Source organism: Amphiprion ocellaris, chromosome 8, assembly GCF_022539595.1.
Source record: "Amphiprion ocellaris isolate individual 3 ecotype Okinawa chromosome 8, ASM2253959v1, whole genome shotgun sequence".
Taxonomy (NCBI): domain Eukaryota; kingdom Metazoa; phylum Chordata; class Actinopteri; family Pomacentridae; genus Amphiprion; species Amphiprion ocellaris.
In genome coordinates this window covers 36,989,744-37,015,666 of record NC_072773.1, presented here as the reverse complement: position 1 = coordinate 37,015,666, position 25,923 = coordinate 36,989,744, and the positions used below count along the sequence as shown (strand labels likewise).

The window sequence follows — 25,923 nt, the reverse complement described above, 5'->3', positions numbered from 1 at the left end:
GGAAACAATCAGTTATTAATAAAAAATGACTGGATATCACTAAAATATCAGCTAAATAACCGTCTGAATTTAATACCAACCACCTTCTAATGAGCTAAACAATAATAAAATGAGCTGATTTAGAAATAGTTTGGATTGTGTTCTTTTTATCAAGTTGAGATAATTATGACAGATATTTCTTTTTTGGCAATATATCAAATTTTATATGGAAAATAACAAATTAAATGCCTTTCCACTAAGTTCCTCCTTACAAAAATACCTCCAGGAAGTGTGTTAATTCCAGATCACATGACCTGCTCATTTTGGTTCTTTTTTAGTCATTTTTAGTCAGTTTTGTGGTCATTTTGTGCCCCATTGTGGCCATTTTCAGTCTGGTTGTGGTAATTTTAGGTGTTTTTGTGGTCTTTTTTTTGTGCGTACCTGTGCTCATTTTGTTTCATTTTTGGTCATTTTCAGTCTGTTTGTGGTAATTTTAGTTGCCTCTGTGGTCATTTTGCAATTTTTTGTAGTTATTTTGTGTGTCTCTCGTCATTTTGTATCTTTATATGATAATTATCTGTCTCACTGAGTCATTTTGTGTCATTTTATGTGTTTTTGTGGTCATGCTGTGTCGTCTTATGGTTGTTTTGTGTTTTTGTGCTCATTTAGTTTTTGTTTTGATCATTTTCAGACTGTTTGGTGTTCATTTTAGGTCTTTTTGTGGTTATTTTGCATCGCTTTGTGGCCGTTTTCAGTCTATTTGTGATAATTTTAGGTGTCTCTGTGGTCATTTTGCAACTTTTTGTAGGTATTTTGTGTGTCTCTCGTCATTTTGTGTCTTTATATGATTATTATCTGTCTCACTGAGTCATTTTAAGTTTTTCTGTCTTCACTTTGTGTCATTTTTTGTCATTTTGTGCGTTTGTATGGTCATTTTGTGTCATTTTGTACGTTTTTGTGGTCATTTTTTGTCATTTTGTGCGTTTGTGGTCATTTTGTGTCATTTTTTGTAATGTACGTTTTTGTGGTCATTTTGCATCTGTTTGTAGTTATTTTTTGTGGCTCTCGTCATTTTGTATCTTTACATGTTTGTTACATCTGAGTTGTTTAACTTAAAGTAGTGTGTGAGTCGAGTGTCAGCAGGTTTACTACAATATCTTTAGAAATAACTTTACATTTTACTCAGTTGTATATATAATATTTAGAAGAATCTTTCTGTAAAATGCCATGTGGTGTTTGGTTATTTTGTTGATTTTAGGCCTGAAAACAGCAAAAATATCAACTATGATACGAACAGTCCTTTAATTATATATTGACCCAGCTAACAAACTGGGTGATTTTTTTTTATCCTCTTTTAAATCTGTGACTTTAAACCTCCACCCTTCAGGCTGTTCATCACAAAATATTCTTAGAAACCGTATCTCCAAAACACTCCATGTCGTGTGGCACAGCGGAAAGTTTCTAGAAGGTATTTTTCATCTTCTGCGGTTGAGTTCTGTTAGACAGAAACTCCACCGGTCCGTCCCACCTTCCTCGTCCTACATGCATCAGATTCTTTTCCTCTCTTCTCTGAGCTCCAGGGACAAAAGACCACTGATTACCTTCACCCTCCTCATCTCTCAGACGCCACCGGGACGGACGGCCAGCTTAGATTAGTGGTGTATTACAGCAACTGGAAGGTGGAAAGGAAGGGATCTCAGGTCAAACCACAACAGAACGCTCTCATAGTTTTTATAGATAAGAAACTAGGTCACTTTCAGAACCAACCGAAAGCAGAAGTCTGAGCAGTCGACTGCAGCGAATGACTGCCTTCCAGCAGCCGAGTAGATGTGTTTGATAGATAAATGCTAGATTTCTAGAGTTGGAGAGTCGCTTATGGAACAGTAAACACGTGGTGAGGATCAGTACAGGAGACATAAAAAACAAGCTTTATGAAGAAAAATCTGTTATCTCGTCTTCTAGCCTCTCTGTTCTGAATCTCTGGCTCTCTACATTTCCCTCCTCTGTCTCTATTCTCTCTGTCACATTCAGTATATCACACTGAAACAGCCAGAAACCAACAAATATTTGAATTTACATGCTTTAAATGCTGTTTGCTTCTTGTTTTTGACACTGATGCAACAATTTTGCGTCTCCTTCCTAAACTGATCTCATATCTTTACCAACAGGACATTAGTTGAACTTTTTGACCACAAGAATATTAACCCTCTGAACCCCAAGTACATTTAAACTCATTTTTTTACATCCTGCACCTTAGTAGAACCAACACAACCTCGACTAGAAGTAGAGAGATGTAAAAATGTCTTGTGTTAAACAGCTGATAACAGAATTAAACTGTGTGCTGTTTGCTGTTTCCTTTGCTCTAGTTCTGTCTGTCGCTGCCTCTCTGTCCTCCTCTGCTCTGATAGAATTCTGCTGCATGTCTTTGTGCTCATTGTCCTCTAACTCCGCTCTCTCTCTGTTTTCTGTTGAATCTTTTCTGCCGAGCTTCTCTCCTCCACAGCTTCCTCCTGTTCTTGTCTTTCTGCCGTCCTAATCTCTTTGAAGCAGTTCTGTTTTAGTCTGGTGGCATAAAACTACTGAAACCTCTCTAAAAACTGCACCGGGCTCTGGACAGGAAGAGAATCAGAGTTAGTCCAGACAGAAGATGATAGGAAGGATTATTAATAAATAAATGAATAAAAACAGAAGAATTTAATCAGCTTAATGATAAATGGATTATTAATAAATAAAAATAAAAACAGAAGAATTTATTCAGCTTAATGATAGATGATTATTAATAAATAAAAATAAAAACAGAATTTAATCAGCTTAATGATAGATGATTATTAATAAATAAATAAAAACAGAATTTAATCAGCTTAATGATAGATGATTATTCATAAATAAATAAAAACAGAAGAATTTAATCAGCTTAATGATAGATGGATTATTAATAAATAAAAACAGAAGAATTTAATCAGCTTAATGATAGATGATTATTAATAAATAAAAACAGAAGAATTTAATCAGCTTAATGATAGATGGATTATTAATAAATAAAAATAAAAACAGAATTTAATCAGCTTAATGATAGATGATTATTCATAAATAAATAAAAACAGAATTTAATCAGCTTAATGATAGATGATTATTAATAAATAAATAAAAACAGAAGAATTTAATCAGCTTAATGATAGATGATTATTCATAAATAAATAAAAACAGAAGAATTTAATCAGCTTAATGATAGATGATTATTCATAAATAAATAAAAACAGAAGAATTTAATCAGCTTAATGATAGATGATTATTCATAAATAAATAAAAACAGAAGAATTTAATCAGCTTAATGATAGATGGATTATTAATAAATAAAAACAGAAGAATTTAATCGGCTTAACGACAGAAAGTCAGTTAAACACTCAGTTACTGTGTTTTGAGGGGAAACTACATAAAAATAAAAGTGATGACCTCAGAACATAAACCATGACATCACAAAGTAAAAGAAATTAATACAACAGAATTGAATAGAATAGAACATAATAGAATAGAATAGAATAGTACAGAATAGAGCAAAATAGAATAGAATAAAGTAAAATGAAACATACTAGAATTGAATCGAATAGAATAGAACACAAGAATAGAATAAAATCGAGCAGAATAGAATAGAATGAAATAAAATAAAACACTAGAATCAAATCGAATAGAATAGAACACAACAGAATAGAACAGAATGGAATGGAACACACTAGAATAGAATAGAATAGAACTTCATTTTCATTGATAAACAACACTAAAAGTCAGTTTATTTCATCTTTAGGTCAGAAACATGAAACAGAAGCGCACAAAGTCAATAACAAATCATCAGATAAAAATAATAAAAATAACATAAAACATTTAAAAAATAACCTCTAATAAAAGAGTAGTGAGACATGAAAATAAGAATATTCTGATCAAATAGTCTGGTCTCATGTTCACATGTATACCTGAACATCTGGATTACTGAAGCTGTACCAGAGTAGTGAAGTTCTGGCTTTAAAATAAAATCTACTTCACGGTTTTCTCTCTGAGCAGAGCCTCCTGTGGTTCCTCTCTGACAGGTGATGTAGAGAAACAGGTGGGATGCTTTAACGTGGATCATTATTACTTCAGAACCTCGTCTCTTTTTCAATCTTTCTGACTGAATAATGCTTCCAGCTTAAAGCTCCGTCCCGCTGATGCTCTAACCTTTGCTTGATTCGGTTTCGCTGGAAATGGGTCCAGGAAAGGTGGCGGCAAAGACAAAAAAAACCCAGACATTTCCTGTCTTTTTATGACTCAGCCTCTTTCTCCCCAGTCTGCTTTGCAAGCGCTTATCTGAGGGAATCGGACCTGTTGCCTCCCTGCATGGTGGATAGTTTAGTCACAGCTTGTTTTCTGGCTTGGTTTCTGTGTTTGTCTTGATAGAAGATCCGTAGATCTGAACCCTCTGCTGCCTTCTGCATGAGCTTCTTGCTTTGTCTGTCTCTGAAGTCATGGATGTCGTAACTAGACTGTGTGCCAGTAGCTGCCTAGTCATGAAATAATCTGAATTTTGGTGCATTTTTGCTTCACTTTGCTCAGCAGTTTGTGTCTTTGTTTTTGTGAGATTGAGTTTCATAATCTATTTGCAGAGATGGAGGAAGACGGGAGCTGCAGGTTAGATGTTATCTGTCATCAGGTTGAAACTCGCTGTTTGTCATTTGCAAAGTTAGAATGAATCTGTTACCACAACACCTATACACACTTCACAAGAATTCACTCTGCTGACTGTGCACAACATGAGAATAATGAAAGCTTCACATCTTTTCTGTGTTCACTCAGAGGTCCCGTCGTTGTTGATCCACTCAAGTAGCATTTCTTGTCAACTTTAACCCTCCTGTTGTCTTCATTTACGGCACCAAAAAATATAGTTTCCTTGTCTGAAACAAAATCCAAAAATTCAGCAAAAAGTTTTATTTTTTAAAAAATCTCCCAAATTTGGCAAGAAAATTTTTGTAAATATTTTCAAAAAATTAGTAAAAATTTTCCAAAAAATCCTAAAAATATCTAAAGTGATTCCATATATAGCAGTAAAACTTTTAATATTTTCTTTAATAACATTCACATAAAAATCAACCAAAATGGATTTTGGTTGATTTTTATGTGAATGTTATTAGCCCTCGTGTCGTCCTGCAGGTCAAAACTGACCGGGTTAAAAGTTAGAAAATGTGGAATAAGAAATATATATTTTCACAGTGACACTTCTGATGTCCACATTTTCAACATTTTTGGGAAGTTTTTGAACATTTTTTGGTGGAAAAAAAAATGTTAAACATGTTTATTCAGAACATTTACATAAAAAGATTTTTCTGTGAATGTTCTTAAAGAAAACATTAGAAGTTGTACTGATATATATGGAATCACTTTAGATATTTTTAGGATTTTTTTGGAAGATTTTTACTCATTTTTTGAAAATATTTACAAGAATTTTCTTGCCACATATGGGGGATTTTTTAAAAATAAAACTTTTAAGGGAAACTTTTAAGGAATTATTGGAATTTTCTTCCTGAAGGTTTTGCAAATTTTCAGAAATTTGGAGAATTTTTTTTGCTGAATTTTTGAAATTTTTTGAGAAAAGGAAACAATATTTTTTGGTGCCTGTAAATGAGGACAACAGGAGGGTTACAGTAGCGTTTCTTGTCAACATTAAGCTCAAGCAATGAGAATTTATGTTTTTTTGTTCACATACTTTGGTTTCATTCTCATATTTTGCTTCATTATCAAGATATTGTGTTTTTATTCAACCTTCTACAGCAGCGGAGCTTCGTCTTTGTGAGGTTTATACGCTTTAATAGTGAGATTGGACGGACTTGTTTCTCTGGTTCTTCGTTGAGGTGTTTTGGTGTTCAGATGTCCAGGTGTTGATGTAGGAGGCGTTGGTGTGTCTGGTCTGTTCTCTCAGATGACGAGGTAACAGTGGGGAAGTTCTATGCCACCTTCCTGATACAGGACTACTTCAGAAAGTTCAAGAGGCGCAAAGAGCAAGGTCTTGTGGGAAGGCGGTCCTGGGAGAGGCTCAACACCACCTTGGCTCTGCAGGTGAGTCCAGTACAACGTCTGGTAGACTCAGTCCACCAGTGCATCGAACTAATCACTGATTCTTGTTAAATCTGAGAATTCTGCCCATGAAAATTTAAAAAAATCAAGTTAGAAGTGTTGGTTTTTAATACTCACATCACCCAAATCTGCCCGTCTTTATCATAAAATACAGCAGATTTTGGAGAATACACATCAAGGCAAAAGAATTTAACCCTTTGATGCACAACATGGGTCAAAAGATACCCATATTCCATTGAATATTCCATTGAATATGGGTATATTTTGACCATGTTGTGCATCAAAGGGTTAAACACATATTTAGCCTATTAAGAGTTAATATAAGAAGTATGAGACACTGAACCAAACTCTTGTTCCTGCTTTGACCTCCAGTGGGTCATTTAGTGGAATTCAAAAGGTCCATTCCATAAAAAAAACCTCAAGTTTCTCACCTAGCTTATAGGTGACCTGGTTTATATGGTTTTATAGTAACCAAATTGTATTGTTGTGTTTTATCATGCTCATGGAAAGCACTTTGGTCTTTTGTTATGTTGTTGTAAAGTGCTCTATAAATATATTTGATTGATTGATTGATGACCTTGAATGCTATCACAGCAGTCTAGGTAGTTTTGATTCATTTGTTCTGAGACATCTGTCTGAATTTTCTGTCTCAGTACAATGCAGGATTTCTTTTTTTGGTGCAAAAACCTTTTGGTTGCTGCATGTAGTTGGCAGTGCACCATGTCAAGTTTTCTATTTCTACCAAAGAAAAGCTCCTATGAGAACCTTTGCCACTTTTTCTGGTGGATTATTCAGAGAAACACAGATAAATAAAACTCAAAGTATTTACACAGAGGATAACACAGTAAAGCCTTTTTCAGATGTGGGATGTGGAACATTGTTGGGTTCATCATTATCTCTTAGAGTGACAACATTCTGACATTTAGAGTACAACATATAACAGTGCAATAATTTAAGAATAAAAAGCTGAATCTAAAATAACAGCAAGCAAATCAAACTGTCCAAATAAATTATTTATGATTTCCTGATCACTGAAAATTAGGGATGTCTAATAATATTGGCCCGATATCGGCATAAAAATGTAATATCGGTGTCAGGGTTTTTTTGCCTATCATGAAAACTGATAAAATAACGTCTGGATTTCACCGGCATTTACCGACTGATAGAAGGAGGGAGAGAGTGAACTGTTGTTGGAGACAATTAAATATATATATACATACATACATAGGGCATAAATGTCATTTTTTCCATAACTTCAGTTGAAGTATTTTTCTTATTTTACAATGTTTGGCCTGAAAGCCTTGTTGCGTCTGAGAATGCATCCAGTGGGACATCACAATAAAATGAGGCATTATGTGTTAATTCCAGTTAAAATTGCTCACAGATATCAGTATCGGTTGATATCGGAATCGGAGGTTGAGAGCTGGACGATATCGGCAGATCGGTTATCGGCATAAAAGCCAATATGGGACATCTCCACTGAAAATTCTGTGCATATGGGATGATAACACTTTATAAAAAATATCAGAGCAGCTGTGGTGGAGCTCAGGACTCAACAAATGATTCAACTGAAAACTGTGACTGGTTGCCAGATCCTGATCCATCCTGTCTCCATGTTGGGAATAATTAATCATTTTAAGTGATTAATGAAGTTACTCTCTGTAAATGAGCTCAGCTTGTTCTCCTATGGATCCTGTTGCTGTTTAATAAACTCAGAGGAAAAACTCCTTCAAACAACTGGAAGCAGCAAACTAAACTTCAGCTCCTGTTCCTGATCTGTCAAAACCTTGGAATACATTCATTATTGATGAGCTTATTATTATTATTTATTATTATTATTGATGAGCCCTTTGAATCTGAGTTTAGTCTCAGTTTGTAATAGATGCAAACTGAATGAGGTAGGTGGTTTGTGATTTTTTTGGTGTGTCTTTTATATGCTTTGATGCTTTTGGATGAATATCGGCACTGAAATGTGGAAACTCCTTTTCAAAATCACTCCCAACAACCTGAAGTCTGTCACCTGTGTGTGTCCTGTTGAAATGATTCTGTAAATGCTAACAGGTCCAACCTAATAAGATTGTTTTTGCAACAAGAAAATTCACTTTTTCAGACATGAAGTTGACACTTTAAGTTACCGTCAAACTTACAGAAAGGAGTGCATGACTGGAAGGGACTTAACTAAGAATATATTGTTTTTTAATTATTTTTGGGTCAGGTTTTTCTCCAAATAATAAGAGTATGAAGCAACAGCATGAATGAAACAGTGTTGTGTTCATGGATCGGCACCAGTCTGGGCAGAGAGATTTTCACACTAAAAAACACTGAGATGTTTTCCAGCATCAACACTCAGCTCTCTCTGGACTCACACACACATTTAAAGCCAGTTTTAGTTTCCAGGTTTGGGTTTATCGCTGCTGTTTTTGCAGGCCGGCCTCCGAACGCTGCATGACATCGGACCAGAGATCCGTCGAGCCATATCATGTGACCTGCAGGAGGCGGGGCTAGTGGATGCAAATGGAGAGGAAGAGGAAGAAATCTACAGGGTAAAAATCCCTAAACACCCTAAAGATCCTCCTCACACATGTTGAAGACATAAAACATCAGAATAACTGAGCAGTTATTTATCCACACAACAGTTCAGTTAAATGGTTAAAATGTCTTGAAGAATTCCATCTTCTCACTTACTGAAAAATGCTTATCTATGAATTTACATAGAATTTTTATCATTTTAGCAGAAATACGAAAGTCTTTGTTTTAAGGAATCAAACTTTTTAAAGTCTCAGATATTTCAGAAAGCCAAGAAATGTTAGTTTTTGAACTTTGGTCAATTTAATTTGGCTTTTCTGACAAGAATTGACCAAAAAAAGACTATTTCATGTCAAAGTGAAAACAGATTTCTACCAAATAATGTCAGTTAATTAAAAATATAAGCTGTAAAATATGTTGTTGCATAAATATTTACCCTGTTAAGTAAAGTATTTAGCAGACAGATTCAATTAAAGGTGAATAACACCTACGATCAGAATATTTGGCATCATTATCAGATTATTTTCACACAATAACACTGAGGTTTGAGCTTCATGCAGTACTGGGCACATTGCACATTTTTTTTTCACTGTAGCTGGAATTTTTTAAATCAGCCCAAGAAGGAAGCTGAAGCACATTCAGATTTTAGATTTTTTTTTTCTAATTTATGCACATGGATTCACATTTTGCTTTGTATCTTAGCATGTGAAGCATTTTTCTTTTGTATCCACAACGTCTTTATCTGCTGTTTACTCAACCATAGAGAGGGCGAACAAAAAGAAAAACATCAAAAACAGCACTACAAAACTATCAAAGGAAAAGATTATGTCCAAAAAACTCATGTCCCAAATCATGACTGGCATTCTTCTTTAAACTTAAACTATTTATTATTTAACTGTAAATAATTCTCAGGAAAACTCTTCAGTGGAGTCTTGACTTCACTGCGTCTTTATGAGTTGTTTGTCAGTATTTTTACTACATTCCAGTTCTAATGTTGGTGATGGAACTAAAAACCAGTCCTCTAAACCAGGAGAGTCAAACTCATCTTAATCCAGGTTCCACATTCAGTCCAGTCTGATCTCCAGTGGACCAGACCAGTAAAACCACAGCAGAATAGTCGATAAAGAACGACAACTTCAAATTTTTCCTTTTTATAGTGCAAAAAAGTATGTTCTGAAAATGTTCACATTTCAGGACTTAAAAAAAGGAAACACAAAACGTAAAAAAATAAGAAAAGCAAAAGTAAGAAACAAAATGACAAAAAATTAGACAAACGACTCGAAACAAAACAAAAAAGTAGACTAAAAAGTAGGCAAAAAAGTTACAAAGCGACGAGAAAATGTACAGAAATGAGACAAAAAAATTACACAAATGACACAGATGAGACAAAAAATGAGAAATGAAATGAAAAATGAGAAACAAAGCAACAAAAGGGTAGACAAAAAACATAAGTGAGACAAAAAATGCAAAACGACAAAAACGATACACAAAACAATAAAGTGAAACACAAAATGACAAAAATGAGACAAAAAACACAAGCGAGACAAAAAGGAAACACAAAACTACAAAAGCGAGAAACAAAATGCTAAAAATGAGACAAAACAGAACAAAACAAAAAGAGACAAAAATTAGACAAAAGAGTGACAAAGCGACAAAAAAGTGGACAAATGACAGAAGCGAGAAACAAAACGACAAAAAATAGACAAACAACACAAGTAAGACAAAAAGGATACACAAAACAACGAATAAAGCGAAACACAAAATGACAAAAATGAGACAAAAAACACAAGCGAGACAAAAAGGATACACAAAATGACAAAAAATGAGACAAAAAAAGTCAGACAAAAAACTCAAAACAAAGCAAAAGACAATACATTAGACAAGAGTTACAAAGCAGCAACAAAAAATTGCACAAACAACTAAAGCGAGACAAAAAAGCAAAATGACAAAAACGATACACAACGATGAATAAAGCAAAACATAAAATGACAAAAATAAGACAAAAAACACAAGCGAGACAAAAAGGAAGCAGAACGACAAAAACAAGAAAAAAAAACAACCAAAACAAGACAAAATTTTACAAAAATGAGACACAAAACGACAAAAGCGAGAAACAAAATGGGACAAATGACATGAAACAACACAAAATGGAGACAAAAAATGACAAAAGCCAGAAACAAAACGACAAAAAATAGACTAACAACACAAGCAAAACAGAAAAACACAAAACGACAAAACTGATACACAAAACAATGAATAAAGCAACACAAAATGACAAAAATGAGCAACAAACAACAAAAGAACAATGAACAATCTAGTATTTTACTTAATGATCAAAACATCTTGTCATGGTCTAGAAATGATTTTAAATTTATAGTTTTACTAATTTACAATCTGCAGTTAATGTCTTCTCTGGAATTTTTACACTTTGAGGGCCGGACTGGACCCTCTGGAGGACCAGTTTTGGCCCACGGGCCTCATGTTGGACACCCCTGCTCTATATGATTGAGATTGACCTGAAATGCAGTGTAACACCGGTACAACAGTGACCTTTTAGTTTATTTCTGGTGTCTCTGCAGCGTAACGGCGGCCTCTTTGGGAACCACATCAATCACTTCAGCGGAGACCAGCCGGGCTCCTTCCACCCGACCACCGTCACCCAGCGCCCCCTACAGATCCTTCCCTTCTCCTGCAGCGCCTCCGTGGAACCCGTCCAAACCGAGCGGAGAGGCAGCGGCAGCGACCGGGAAGGAGAGACGGAGATGAACTGTTCTCCCGTCCGGTACAACCACCATCCCTCCCCTCGGCTGTACGACTACCCCCACTGCAACTCCACCTGCCCCCAGCCGCCCATCCCCTCCAACGCCAACCTCAACAATGCCAACATGCCCTCGCTGCTCTCCATGACCGTCGGGAGGCAGCAGAAGTGTCTGTTGAGACGAAGCCGCCCGTCCTCCACCAGACACGGATCATCGGTGACGTCTTACAGCAAAGGAGTCCACGACAAGCCGTGGAAGTCCCACTCCATCAGGTGAGTGGATAATCAGCTGAAAGTGGAGTTCAAACATTAACCCTCGTGTCGTCCTGTGGGTCAAATTGACCCGTTTTAAAGTTTGAAAATGTGGAAAAAAAAATACATTTTTCACAGTGAAACTTTTGTCCACATTTTCAAACATTTTTGGGAAATTTTTGAACATTTTTTGGTGGAAAAAAAGAAATGTTGAAAAAACGTTTAAGAACATTCACACAAAAAATCCAGCTCATTTCGCTGTGCTGACTGAGAACCTGTTCTTGGTTCTCCTTCCTGTAGCTGAAATATTTGCACACCACAGATTTCTCTCTCAGGTCGTTCATGGAGCCTGCATGTCTTTACATAAAGCTAAAACAAACAAAACTCAATATTCCTTAAAGCTCTTTATCTGGAGTAATGGATGTTCTATCAGACCACCTCCCAGATTATTCAGAAGAATGAAAATCCTGCAAGTTGTAGCCTGATGGCTTTGACTTAATGTGCTTTTCTTTACATGGTAATTCCAGCTAAGTGGCTACTGCGTCTGTTGCTCTATTGTTCTGCAGTCAAACCAGCATTAAGTCAAATGGAGCCAAACAAGCTTTGAAAACTACTGAAGTGACTAATTTTCCGTTTCCAGTTTGCTGTAATTATCAGTATTTGGAAATATTTCCATTTGATGTTTTAACGTTGATTTAAACCTGCCACTTTCTTTGTGTTTTTTCCTTGAATTCTTTGATATTTCAGCTTTACACCACAGATAGATAACTTTGGGATCATACTACCTGAAATATTCACACAACACTTGTTTCTTTTACACTTTGGAAAACAAATTAATTCAGTCTACAAATAACGACAGTGGTGGATAAAAGTTTGGGACCCCCAAACATTTGCATGTTTATTGCATTAAGAATCACTCTGAGGTCTTCAGGTGTGATTTCTTTTAGTACAATCGAGGCCATAATAGTTGTTTTTATGGAACCAAGGTGGGTTTTTTTGGATTTGTTTAGAAATTTTGAGTATTGGGTCGTCTTTAATTTTGTTAGTTTTTCTTGTAAACAAAAAACATCATTTGTATTTGTTTGTGTCTGATGCAGCCACACCTTGAGAAATACTCTATTTTTCAGAAATATTTCTTGATAATATTTGAGATTATGTCAAATTTTTGGGTGTCCAAAACTTTTTCCACCGCTGTATATTCCAATGTTGCTCTGCAAACATATTCATGACTAAAAGGTGTTTTAAGGACGAATCACCAAAAATTACAACATAATCTCTTATTTACTTCTGATATAGTTCCTGTTTTATGTGTGGAAATTTTCCTAAATATCCTTCCGTCATAGTTCTGTTGCCACCCTGATACACTGCAGGTTTGTGATCCTCAAAGCATCATAAAGCGTCTTCCTTCTTCATAGACAATGTTCCTGTTGGTCAGACTTTGTTTTTGGAAGTTCTAATTTGAACTACCGTCTACCAGAACACAAACCGCTGCCTTCCCCATGCCTACATTTAATCTGTGCCCTCTTGTGTTTTGTCGTTGCATGAAATGTCTTCTCCTCCTCCTGTTCCGATAAATCCCGTCCGTCTGACTGAACCTCCTCCTCTTCCTCTCCTCGAAGCAGGACGCGCTACTACGAGGCCTACATTAGGTACGTCTGAGGTGTTACCTGAGGATCAGGTGTGTCAGAGAGCAAACTGTGGACCTGTGGATGGATGAAGACGACTCGTGTCAGTTTAAATAAACACCACCAGTCAACAGTCTGGACACACCTTCTCATTCGCTGGTTTTTATTTAGTTATTTTATACATTGAAGACATCAAAACTATAAAAGAATACAGATGGAATTATGTTGTAAATAAAAAAGTGTTGGTATTAACCCTCCTGTTGTCCTCGTTTACCAGCACCAAAAAATATTGTTTCCTTATCTGAAAAAAATCCAAAAATTCTGCAAAAAAATTCCCCCAATTTCTGAAAATTTGCAAAACCTTCAGGAAGAAAATTCCAATAATTCCAAAAAAGTTTCCCTTAAAAAATTTCATTTAAAAAAAATCCCCCAAATTTGGCAAGAAAATCTTTTCAATATTTTCCAAAAATTAGTAAAAATCTTCCAAAAAAAATCCTAAAAATATCAAAGGTGATTCCATATATATCAGTAAAACTTCTAATATTTTCTTTAAGAACGTTCACATAAAAATCAACCAAAATCCAGTGAAGTTTGCTGGATTTTGGTTAATTTTTATCAACAGGCACATGTCACAAGTCCTTTCAAAACATTTCTTTTTTTTTTTCCTTTTTCTTCCAAAGTTGTTGGCTTGAGGTAAGCGATATATTTTGACCTTCCAACTTTGGTCCCCGTCTCGTGGCTCGCGCTGGAGTGGTTTCTTTCTCCTCCCTGCTTGGAATGCAGCCGAACGCTGACAGGATGCCGCCATGGATAAGAATGTTCTTAAGAAACATTTTTATCATTTCTTTTTTTCCCACCAAAAAATGTTCAAAGATTTCCCAAAAATGTAGAAAATGTGGACATCAGAAGTTTCACTGTGAATTTTTTTTTTTTTTTCCACATTTTCAAACTTTAAATCGAGTCAATTCTGACCCGCAGGACAACATGAGGGTTAAATAAATAAAAGCACTGAATTAGTAAGTGTGTCCAAACTTTTGACTGGTAGTGTCTTTAAAAACAATGAATGAATGATGAATGGTTTATTTGGGTTCCAGTCTACAAACATTGAATTGTGTGCATTCAGCAGACAAAGAATTATTATCCATGTTTGCAGTAAACATTTTTCCTATCAAAAAAAGGAAAAAAAATGTAAAAGCTCTGTAACCGAAAAGGAATTATTCTGGATCCGAGGCTTGTTTTTGCCGATCCTGTCCAATCCATAAAATAACCCAGAATATCAGTAAAACAAGAAATAAAAGACAAAAACATTAGTTCCCACATTACCTCTTTCAAAGATACCCAGCCCTCTGAAATCAGCATTTTTTTCTCTTAATTTAAAAAAATAGTTGAATAGTGGAAAGACTTTTATTCTTTAGTAGAAATAGTATTTCTAATGTTTTTAAGTATACAATATCTCAACATTTATTTTAGTTTAGTCTAATCATTGGGTCTAAATGTGTTCTGTATGTATTGAGAAATGCATGTAGTGAGAAATATAAAATATTCAGACATTTCATGTTCAGAAAGATTGCTCGTTTTGTAAACGAAGTGAATGTAAGTGAATGAGCAATCTGGGGAAATGCGAGAAGGTTTCGTTAAAACTTGTGTTTTCATGGTATTAATGTTCAGACTTTTCTGTGCTGAATCTGCCCCTAAAAACATAAAAAAGATGGAAGGGGAACAGCTTCTAACAGCTGCATATCTTTAATGAATATCAGCGTCATAATGAGTGTGTCTGGATGCAGGTCGGAGAGCGGAGGAGGACTTTATCCAACCATCCGTCGGGAGGAGCCGGCAGCCGGAGACAGCGACGACGATCGAGGGTCCGGAGAATATTACAGCGGGGAGGAGTTTCACGAAGACGACATCATGCTGACAAAGGACAGGTACTGTGACCTGAGGAAACAGCAAATAAACCTGTAGAAAACACAGCGCTGACCTCTGGAGACTCACACCGTGTTCCAACCTCAGACATGCTGCTGGGTTTAATATTGAATAAAAGTATGTCATTCCCTCTCTGTCACAAAGAACAATGGGATGGATTTATAACATGACAGTGAACATAAACTCTTATGTTACTCGTTTATCTCATTTATCACACATGGGAACCTCCAAGTCCTGCATTCTTTAGACGGAACCTCTTCCCAGGGATCAGACTAAGGCTTGTACTTAAAGTCAACCAAGGACACTCTAAACCTGAGAACATCTGAGATCTTTATATTGGACTCCTGTTGTACAAAAGACACGTCTCACGTTACTATAACCAGCAGTCAGCTGATCATTAAAAGATTAGATGATTGACATCTAATTAAATTACCAGTGCCAATTATTGGTAATCAAGAAAGGCTGATAACCGATATTTGGAGTCGATATAAACTACAGGCCAAAAGTTTGGAAGCAAGATCAGATTTGGACAAAAAAGATCCTAGTTTCATTGGTGTACAACAAAATAAACATGATTATTCTATAAGGAGTCCCTCATCAGAGTACATTCTTACTACAAACCCTGGCAAAAATGATGGAATCAGCAGTCTGGGAGGACGTTCATTCAGTTGTTTAATTTTGTAGAGAAAAAGCAGATCACACACACACCACAAAACTAAAGTCATTTAAAATGGCAACTTTCTGGCTTTAAGAAACACTAAATGAAATCAAGAAAAAAAATGTGGTAGTCAATAACATTTGCTTTTTTAGATCCAACAGAAGGCAAAAATGATGGAATCACTGCGGATAGGCGGTGTGTTTGATTAGTCCTTTAATGATGCAGCGTATTTTCTACAGTCAGCAGGACGTGAAAATGTTTCCTAGATCATCCAGCTGCATGTTGAAACTGAAATAGATGTTCTCTTTTTAAAGTTCCATCTCTTTGCTCCAAAGGTTGGGCAACAAAGATGCAGCAGAGGCAGATTTTGAGCTCCAAGTTTCAGGGGGTGACCGTCAGGCGGATGGTTACTATGACGACGACCAACAGCCCATCTACCAGGACGGCAGACGGTCGCCCAGAAGATGGTTTTTACCCTCACCTCAAGGTAAAGTCCTCAGCACTCATCCACTCAGCTCTGAATATTTATGGCATATTGATGAAGTGGGTTCAATCAAGGTGTTGTTTTTGTTAAAGTCTTTCAGATTTGATGTAAATTAGAGCTTTTATGTGTTATTACCGTGCTAGAATTGTTGTAATTGTGATTTTATTGTTTTTCATTTGACTTTTCCCTTAAATAATCATCACAATTTACACCTTATCCCATAACCACTGGTGTAATTTCTGTTTTTTATGCGTCTGCTCAGCCTCCACTAGACCAACATTTAGTTTTGAGTGTCTTCGAAGAAAAAGTAGCCACGACGACGCTCCTCCTTCTCCATCGTGCACGGCTCTTCCTCTACACCTGGTGCAGCAGCAGGTACAAACACAGACTTCTTTTATTAACTGCTGAAACTCTAAACTCTTTTCTCTGACGTAAAACACTCAGAAACATAAACAGATTTTTCCCAAAACAGACACTAAGTGCACATCTCCAGTTTCTGCAGAGCTCTGAGCACATTGTTGGTCACTAGAATGGATTTTCCATTGTGATGTGAAACTGTAAACACTCCTCCACACATGGCTGCTCCCAGACAGAGACTCTATGTTCATAGCTGTCACTAATGATGGCATTAGACGGATATGAGCCGACTCATGGTGCTCAGCAGGAACCAGAGAGAATATTACAGAATTATCAGATGAAACTGGAGCAGCTGTGACGAGCAGCGTTCTGGTTTCTGCAAAGATAACGAGGAAACGAAGAGAACAGCCTGTGGCATCTATCATCTCAGGATTCATAGAAAAGACGAGTTCACTGAGGACAGAGACGATATCTGATGAATGCATGTTTGAATCTGAATTTTGTGTGTTTTTGCTTTCCAGCTGATGCTAAATAAGTGGAGGTTGTTAATTTATCTGTTCCACATAGAACATAGATAGATGTATAATAATAGTAACAGATATATAATAATTAGGTCCCACTCTGACCGGTCCTACCAGAAACCTGTGCTTGCAAAAGGTTCAGAGGTACGTATTGGATCTGCACAAACCAGCATTGGGGGAATGGATGCGATACCTCACTGCAGTCTGCATGAAAGAGGCATGATAGGCATCAAAGGGATAATGTAAATGCAGCTGCAGCAGTAGCTGGACTATCACAGACCTGTTTTATCTGTTCTGGCTCATTCAGGTGATGGCGGTGGCCGGTCTGGACGCCTCCAGAATCCACCGACTGTCTCCGACGAGGTCTCTGCGTTCCTGGACGACGCCTCCAGCCTCCCCCATCAGCCGAGACTGCTCCCCCTGCTACACCCCGCTCATACAGGTCCATCACCACCTCATTACTCCTGAAATGTGACAGTAAAGGCAAATCTAAAAGGTGTTTTACAGCAACCTTGGTGACTTTTTCTCATTATCTTGTCCGTTGACTGTTGAATATGACTCTGTCAGTGTAGAGAAGTTCACAGTTTATAATGTGCTTCACGGGTTTAAAGGAACCAGCGGCCACCAGAGTGTAGGACCTGCCTTTAAAACTGTATTTTCAGTTGGTGCTGCCATCGGTAGAAAAACACTTGAAAACTACATTTTCTGACAGACTAGGTTTAATCATCATTTATCTTCATCAGTTTTCTGGAACTGTACCAGAGAAGATGGGTAGAAAACATGTTTATCAACTTCATATTCACTCATATCATATTTACCAATTCAGCTTTTGATGTAATTTATCATTGTCACTAGAATATTTCTGCCCAATACCAGTAAAGGATGAGTCTCTTGATTGTAGTATCATTCATAAAATTAGTGTCTTGGTGACAAAATCAATTTATTCTCTAACTGCATATGTGTCTTTGTAGGACCTTTAACTGTGTCTGTTTCAGAGGACGACTCATCATGTCCTGACCTCTGACCTCAGCTTCCTATCAAGCTGGAATACTCAGAAAGACTCAGTTTTAATGGACTCTCTGCAATGACAGTAACGTTGAATCTGTCTGAATATATGCACCAGTTAGGCATAACATCATATGACCACCTGCCGAATGTTGTGTTGGTCCCCCTTATCCTCTGGACCAGAGGGCCTTTGGGGTGTCTAATGGGGTCCAGACCAGAGGACCTTTGAGGTGTCCCACAGGGTCTGGACCAGGACGTTGGCAGCGGATCCTTTGGCTTCTCTGGGTTCTCCAGTGGGTTCTCTGGGAATCAGACTTGTTCCACTGCATCCTGTTGATGTTTGATCAGAATGGGGTCCAGGAAGTTTGGAGGTCAAATCAACATCTTGAGTGATTGTCGTGTTCCTCAGGATGTTCCTGATTGATGTTCTTGTGATGTGGTGGGGTGTACTCTCCTGTGGGGTTAGACCAGCGACGTTTAGGATTATTATTTACATCAATCAATCTTTATTGGTCATTGCACACTTTCATATACAATGAAATTTCATTTGAGCTGCCCTGCCAATGACAGCTCCGGCTGCTGTGCAGTGCTGCACACACCTTTCTTGAGGAAAAAAAAGAAAAAGGACATGTTGGGATCTGGGTAGGGATTGCAAAGGGTAAAAGAAAAAAAAAGGCTCGTTGTACCAAATGAAACCTCCAATGTTCAATGTTGAAATTCAATTTGAGAAGGAACCTAAAAAAAACAAACCCGCAAACAGGCAAAGCATGATGTTAGACAAGGATAGTTGGGATAAGGATGTGGGGTGGTGGAGGGGGGAGCACTGCACAGTTAGCCGGTTCCTGTGCAGCAAATTACTGCACGGATTCCTGGCTCCTGTGTATAGTGAGGAAAGCTTGTGGAGGCGGGGGGGAGGGGGGATATGGACATGTGTGTGTGAATGTTTAGCTCAGTCCTCAGTTCATGAGTCTGAATGTTTGTGTATGAGTGTAGCCCATCTACTTCCGTCTCCATCATGAAGGAGTGTTCTTGTTCTGGAACAACGTTTATTTGGGTGTCTAAGTCTCATCAACATGGATGCTAAAATCCAAATTTCTCCAGCAGAACTCCACTTAGAACCAACATGATGGATGTTATTCCCTGTACCTGTCAGCGGTCATGGTGTTGTGGCTGATCGGTGTGTGTTTGTGTCCTCAGGTGGACTGGCGTAGTTCTGGCAGCGTTAGCAGCATCCCCGGAGCGGTGAAGAGGAGTTCCTGGTACACTGAAGGTCCAGACGGTCCTCCCAGCCGCTGCCACTCCCCGTCACGTCTGCAGCTGCCTGCAGAAAGCTGCTTACGCTTCCTGCAGAAGAGAGGCAGCGCCAACAGTCTGGTGGAAGCCGTGAGTAGCAAACAGCAGCTCTGTTGTTGTGGTGGTGGTGGTGGTGGTGGTGTTTTCATGCCTGTGGCCCCGAGGCTTTATACTTACCAACTACACATTTCATAAGAACATGATATCAGAAAGGCCTGGTAGGAATGTGTTTATATCTGGCAGAATGAGTCACCTGTCCTCAGGAATGAATTCATTAGAACACTGGATTTATCATTCATTTAATGTGATCTTCACTGAAAAAAACTGCTTTTATTTCAACAATAAGGACATTTCTAAGTGATCCCAGACTTTTGAACAGTGGTTTATGTTCAACAAACTACCACAAGTTATAAATCGTCTTTTTCACTGCAAAGATATTTTTGTCCGAATATGTTCAGATAAATGAGTTACAAGCAAATTTTATGAAGTAACCTCACTTTGAATTTAGTTTTATATCAACTAATGGAGAAATTTGTTCTTAAATTCGCTGGATTTTGATAGATTTTTATATGAATGTTCTTAAAGAAAATATTAGAAATTTTACTGATATATATGGAATCATTTTAGATATTTTTAGATTTTTTTTGGAAGATTTGTACTCATTTTTTGAAAATATTTACAAGAATTTTCTTGCCAAATTTAGGGGATTTTTTTTTTTTTTTTTTTTTTAATAAATTTTTTAAAGGAAACTTTTAAGGAATTATTTGAATTTTCTTCCTGAAGGTTTTACAAATTTCCAGAAATTTGGGGCTAGTTTTTACTGAACTTTTGGGTTTTATTCAGACAAGGAATCAATATTTTTTGGTGCCTGTAAATGAAGACAACAGGAGGGTTAATGTGAAATCCTTCTTACTGTTGTAGGTTAGTGGTTAGGTTAGAGCAATGATTCAGAAGATGAGAGAAGACGAGTATTTTGTCATTGAGTTTTGTAGTTTTTCATTCCATTGTACAGTATATTAGTGTTGTTTCCCTTCAAAAATGCATTTGGAGCTACTTCTGCACATTTCTGGTGCTTTCTTCAGATCTAGAAGTACTATCTCTTGTTAAACAATTAATGTTCACATCTGTGCAGCACCTTCAGCAGCAATAACAGTGATGATAAACCTCAACTTTAGTAAAGACAACGGTTATAACGTGTGATGTCATAAAAACTAGTGGCGTCCACTGATTAAATCCAGTCTTTCTGGAAGAGGAAAAACCAGACATTCACTAAGTGTGTGATGCAGGACAGATTGTTGCTTCATGTAAAATAGATTTTTGTTTGAAAATTCAGTGAAGCTGCTTTATTTTAGAGGCTCAGAGGAGACGGGTCATTTTTAACCCTGAGGATAAGAGGAGTGTTCAGGATGATAACCCTAACATTTTTTTGTGTTTTTGCTTTCCAACTGATGCTAAAATAAGTGGAGATTGTTAGTTTGTCTGTTACACATAGAACAGATATATAATAATAACAACAGATATATGATAATTAGGTCTCACTCTGACCGGTCCTACCAGAAACCAGTGATTTAAAAGGTTCTGAGGTTTGTATTGAATACACACAAACCAGCATTGGTGGAATGGATGCGATACCTCACTGCAGTCTGAATGAAAGAGGCATGATGAGAATTTGTGACAATAGACGTCAAGGGGTTAAGACAACGTGAGAGTTGAGTCCTGCAGCAAGTAGAGACATGACTTCTACATTTTCCTTGAGGCCAGAATAGCTCAGCTGTCTGCACCACGAATGTTTCATCCTGATGATTCTCCTCCTGTCCTCTCAGGTGCTGATATCTGAGGGTTTGGGGAAATACGCCAGAGACCCCAAGTTTGTGTCGGCCACCAAACACGAGATCGCAGACGCCTGCGAGATGAGCATCGACGAGATGGAGAGCGCAGCCAGCAACCTGCTGAACGGCAGCGTGAGCAACGGCAGCGTGAGCAAAGGCAGCGTGAGCAACGGCAGCGGCGGGGGAACCGGCGGCGGCGTCACGGACCAACACGCCAACACACTTCTGAGGGACCACAGCATCCGTGACTACAGCGATGAGGAGCCGTACGTGGCGCTGAAATGTGAGGAGGACCTGACAGATGAGATGATATGCATCACTTCCCTATAGCAGCGGCTCACAACACTTCTAGTTAGGTTTTTTCAATTGAAGTCGTACTACTGATCCACAGCGAGAGGAAAGTCCCTCCTCAGGTGCAGCAGAGAGGAAACGTCAAACAGGGATGGACGAGTGAACAAAGTGCCTTGTTTTTCTCTTTCTGTTGTGCCGAGAACAGAAGTTAACGGTTGAGATTAACTGGGCTCTGACCTGCCAGCTGGCCTGTCATTCAGGACCATCTGTTGTCTTTATTACTAGCAGAGGTTTGGTCTGAATCAGCTTTAATTAGAGGGTGTTTGCAGTATTGGGTGAACAGTGCGATTCTTCCACTGTTTACTCAATACAAAGAGCCAATAAAAGAGGAGATGTGCCACCGTTCCACTCACAGGCTGCAGTGGAGGAAAGGTTTCTTGCACTGGATTTTTCTCTATTTTCCAGTTTAAATGTGAGAAACCAGTGACAGGCCAGTGAGTGGGATGATCCTAGAGTTAAGCTGCATTTGTTCTGCTGCAAAAAGTCTTTGGCCTCCAACGATTCCAAGAATTCATGTTTCCATTTGATTTCCATGTGTATATAATGTGTGATCGAACCCTTTTATTTGGTCATGACAACAGGCGCTGGTTCATTCTCCCTTCCATGACTCAGATTACACAAAAAACTCCATAAATAGATAGTATATATATATTTTTGTTAGTTTCTTTCAGATAATCTCCATCAGGCTGGTTCGTTTGGATCAAGCTGCACTGAGTTCAGGGTTAAACGTTGCTCGTCTCTGTTTTTGACTTGAAAAGGAAATCACATATCAATGAAAAAAAAAGACTTTGTCCTCAGGCATATCCTTCTGTTTCATACTGTAAGTCCTTCCCCTTTTACACCCACACCAATGCTAAATTTACACAACTTTACGAACTTATAACCCGAAATAAATTAATGTTTAGGATCATCACAGGCCGTCCATCGTGATCCTGAACTTTCTGTCAAAGCCCCATGAAATTATGAAACCTGGTTCACTAACCTGTGATCTGTTCTAGTTTTTCTGTGGGACACAAACTCAGCCTGGAACGTCAAACTGCTGCACTCCCCTTCAGTTATGTGTTGTAATACGTTCTAGTTAAGTGCTTTCAGAATAAATTCATCCTGAGGCCATTTCTGAGAAATAAGATGGAGTCAGTCTGTTTCTAGAATTCACAGGGATGAGAATGACAAATGGAAAAAAACTCGGAAAATGTGTGCCGATGTCTGCAATGCGCGTTGCAATGCGCGTTGCAATGCGCGTTGCAATGCGCGTTGCAATGCGCGTTGCAATGCGCGTTGCAATGCGCGTTGCAATGCGCGTTGCAATGCGCGTTGCCGAAAGATGTCGGCGGCGGGATGGCCATCACGGCGGGCGGTCATCACAAGCCTCGGCTCGCGACGCGTCGGCCGGCCGGCCGCTTGCCTACACCCCTACAATTTTCTCAACGGATTTACACGATTCACAAAAACTATACTTTCGGCGGAAAAAAACTCGGAATTCCGCGGATCCGCGGAAAATTCTCATCCCTGAATTCAGGAAATACGTTGCTGCACCGACTCAGATTTTAGTCGTTATTTGTGACCTGAAACTAAAACGTATTATCTGAGAAGTCATTTTAAGGGTTTAATATCTCCAGAAATACAGCTGTCGCAGCCATAATATTCAGTAAGGACACACATATAATCGTTTCCAGCAGATCAGAATGATCTACAGAACATTTTTAACTAGTGTCCCTTAGAAATGAAAAAAAGTGCAAAATTTAAAAAAAAAAAAAGCATGGCATTGGTACCCCAGAAAGTCCATATATCCATATTTGCAACTAAAAATGCAGTCCCTTGTTGACATTTCACCAACTTTGAGGCCTCTAACATCAGTAATGTTGGATGTGTAGCAAGTTTTGCAAGGAAGGGTTTCAGTTTTTTGCTATTTTGACCAGCTAAAATGGTGACGTTGACCATAAAAACTGGTGTGCAAAAGGTTTTATATGTTGTTATTACATGCATAAAGCTACAAGCTGCTACCGTATTGTATAGTCAAGGTAAAGTTTATGCTTCCAGACATGTCAGCTGCATCATTCAAGTGCCCTCCATCTGGAAGTTTATACTTGAAGAGATATTGAACTCTTAAAATCGCCTTTTTAGTGTCCCAAAAAGAAATAAACTCTGAACAAAAGCTGAGTTGTTGCAGCAACACGTCTATGTGAAATGACTCAGGCTGACCTGCTAAAACAAAGAGGATCTCACAGCTGAAGCATCATCTGTCCAGTCATGTTTAAAGTTTTCCTCCAGGCTGAGGTTGGTCCCCTTATTATCCCATCACATTTAAAGAGTTTCATCTGTTGCAGTAAAGTTAAGTGGATTTTATCTCAACCAGCTGAGTCTGGTTTGTTTCATGATGACTCAGATGAAGCACAGACACCAACAGACTCTCAACATGAACCTTTAAAACGCCTCAGCAGAGCGGGAGACTCTGCTGGATTCCCTGGTGATGAACAGATAGTGTACATAGTGTGTCATCTGAATGCAGTGATTGTGGTTAGCTGTTGCCTTTGATTTGTAGGATTTCTTTTCTTGTTCAATTGCCAGTTTTTCCGTGCACAAGATGTCCAGAACAGCTGCTGTCTGTGAGGAGAGAACAACACGACCTGGTTGCAGGTAAAAAAAAAGACAAACACCTCTGCACCTTAGCTCCAGCACCACTGCCAGCTGTCTTCAGGTCAACCTCTAAAACACCAACACCGGGTCACTGCAGGGTGATTTTCTCTTCTTCTTCTCCTCAGTCCCACTACTGTTGTCAGGGCAACGTGTTTGACATGTGCAATCAAAGGGCTTCTTCTGATGTAAAACCAAAACACGGGAACAGAGAGTGCATTTACACGCTGTTCCAGATGCATTACATTCCACCGCTGGAGTCGCTCCAGTGTGCACAAGTTGTCGTGCACAGCTGGAATACTGTCCACGTGCGCTGTACATGCACTCACTTCCTCCCACACACAGGTTTTAGTGGCCAACACAGCTGATTAATAAGACTTATGCATTTTCTAACTGCATGTAAATTGTGTTTAATTGAGACTTTTAACTAATTGTAATGCTCTTACCTCTGTAACTATCCAGGTCAGTTGGTTAAAGTGTCAGAGAAACTGAGGAAAAGGCTGCATTTGCACAAAACAAGTAAAACAGATCCACTGAGACCCGAGTAACCAACACGGAAGAGTCACACAGCTTAAAAACTGGTTGGATTTCGTGGAAATGCAGCCAAAGATTCAGTTTTCCTGTTTGAGTTTCTGGGGACTTTTAAAAATATATTTTGGAGGAATTTAGACAATTTCAGAAGCCATATTTAACACATGTTGTAAGCAGAAATGTGTACATTTGCTGCATCTCCCAGAGAGTAATCATAAACCCATGGAACCCTGGAAAACCCACTGTTGCAAAAATACATCAGTTTTAGTCTTTTTAGTATTATTTACTATATATATATATATATATATATGTGTGTGTGTGTGTGTGTGTAGACATATATATACACACACACACACACACACACACACACACACACATATATATACTGCTGATTTGTTTTCTATATTTGGGTCTTACAGGGTTAAAGGAAACAGAACTGCCTTTTTTTAGCTCCTCCAGCAGCTTCTGTCTGATGTAAACTCCAGTATTTAGACATCAGTGACGGGGAGCTCAGGGATAAAAGAAAACTTTAGTAATTTCTAGATTAGTACCAAAACATACTTTACATTCAGTACCATCCATGATTGGTTTCACTAATACATCTGTTTTAATAAAATGGCCACCGCTGCATGGCTCTGACAGACCAGATTTACTGCCAGCATTAGAACACGTGCAGTTTATTCAAAGTACAACTGTCCAAATAAATATTTATCAAAAGACAAAGTGACAGAGAACACGAAGCTTTGTTGTGCAACACAGCTTTATTTTTTGTACTGTTGCACTGCTTTACACACGTCTATGAAACGATAATGTATAAAATCTGTACAGCGTTTGTAAAAAGTTGGTGATGAACTTGAAGATTTCTGCTTTCTAACCATCTGTTGGATGAAATTTAAAATATATATATATATATATAGCTCTATCTACTTTGTAGCAGAAGTACTAGTACCTTCTAGATTTTGTACCAATGAAAATGAAGAAAAAAACAAACAAACCCTGTTTTGTACATTTGAATTTTTTGCCTGTTTGACGATGAACCTGCTGATTTTTGTAACGATCACTGAATAAAGTCACGAGGACAAAGTCAGGAAGCTGTGT

The 25,923-nt window shown here is 37.9% G+C and overlaps 1 protein-coding gene across 22 annotated transcripts in view; it reads left to right on the top strand.

Moving 5' to 3' along the window:
- cacna1db (calcium channel, voltage-dependent, L type, alpha 1D subunit, b) overlaps positions 1-25,912 on the top strand; it is a 153,856-nt gene extending 127,944 nt beyond the window's left edge. For 20 of the 22 annotated variants that reach the window (XM_055012944.1, XM_055012956.1, XM_055012962.1 and 17 more), the window contains 10 exons: positions 5,924-6,060; positions 8,505-8,621; positions 11,184-11,635; positions 13,234-13,263; positions 15,024-15,164; positions 16,156-16,307; positions 16,567-16,679; positions 17,490-17,624; positions 19,385-19,570; positions 21,304-25,912. In XM_055012944.1, coding sequence (XP_054868919.1) covers positions 5,924-6,060; positions 8,505-8,621; positions 11,184-11,635; positions 13,234-13,263; positions 15,024-15,164; positions 16,156-16,307; positions 16,567-16,679; positions 17,490-17,624; positions 19,385-19,570; positions 21,304-21,639 — 1,799 coding nt within the window. In that variant the 3' untranslated portion in view covers positions 21,640-25,912. The remainder of the gene's footprint in view (positions 1-5,923; positions 6,061-8,504; positions 8,622-11,183; positions 11,636-13,233; positions 13,264-15,023; positions 15,165-16,155; positions 16,308-16,566; positions 16,680-17,489; positions 17,625-19,384; positions 19,571-21,303) is intronic. The other 2 variants (XM_055012946.1, XM_055012948.1) reach the window with 2 other exon arrangements.
- Positions 25,913-25,923: the final 11 nt, after the last annotated feature.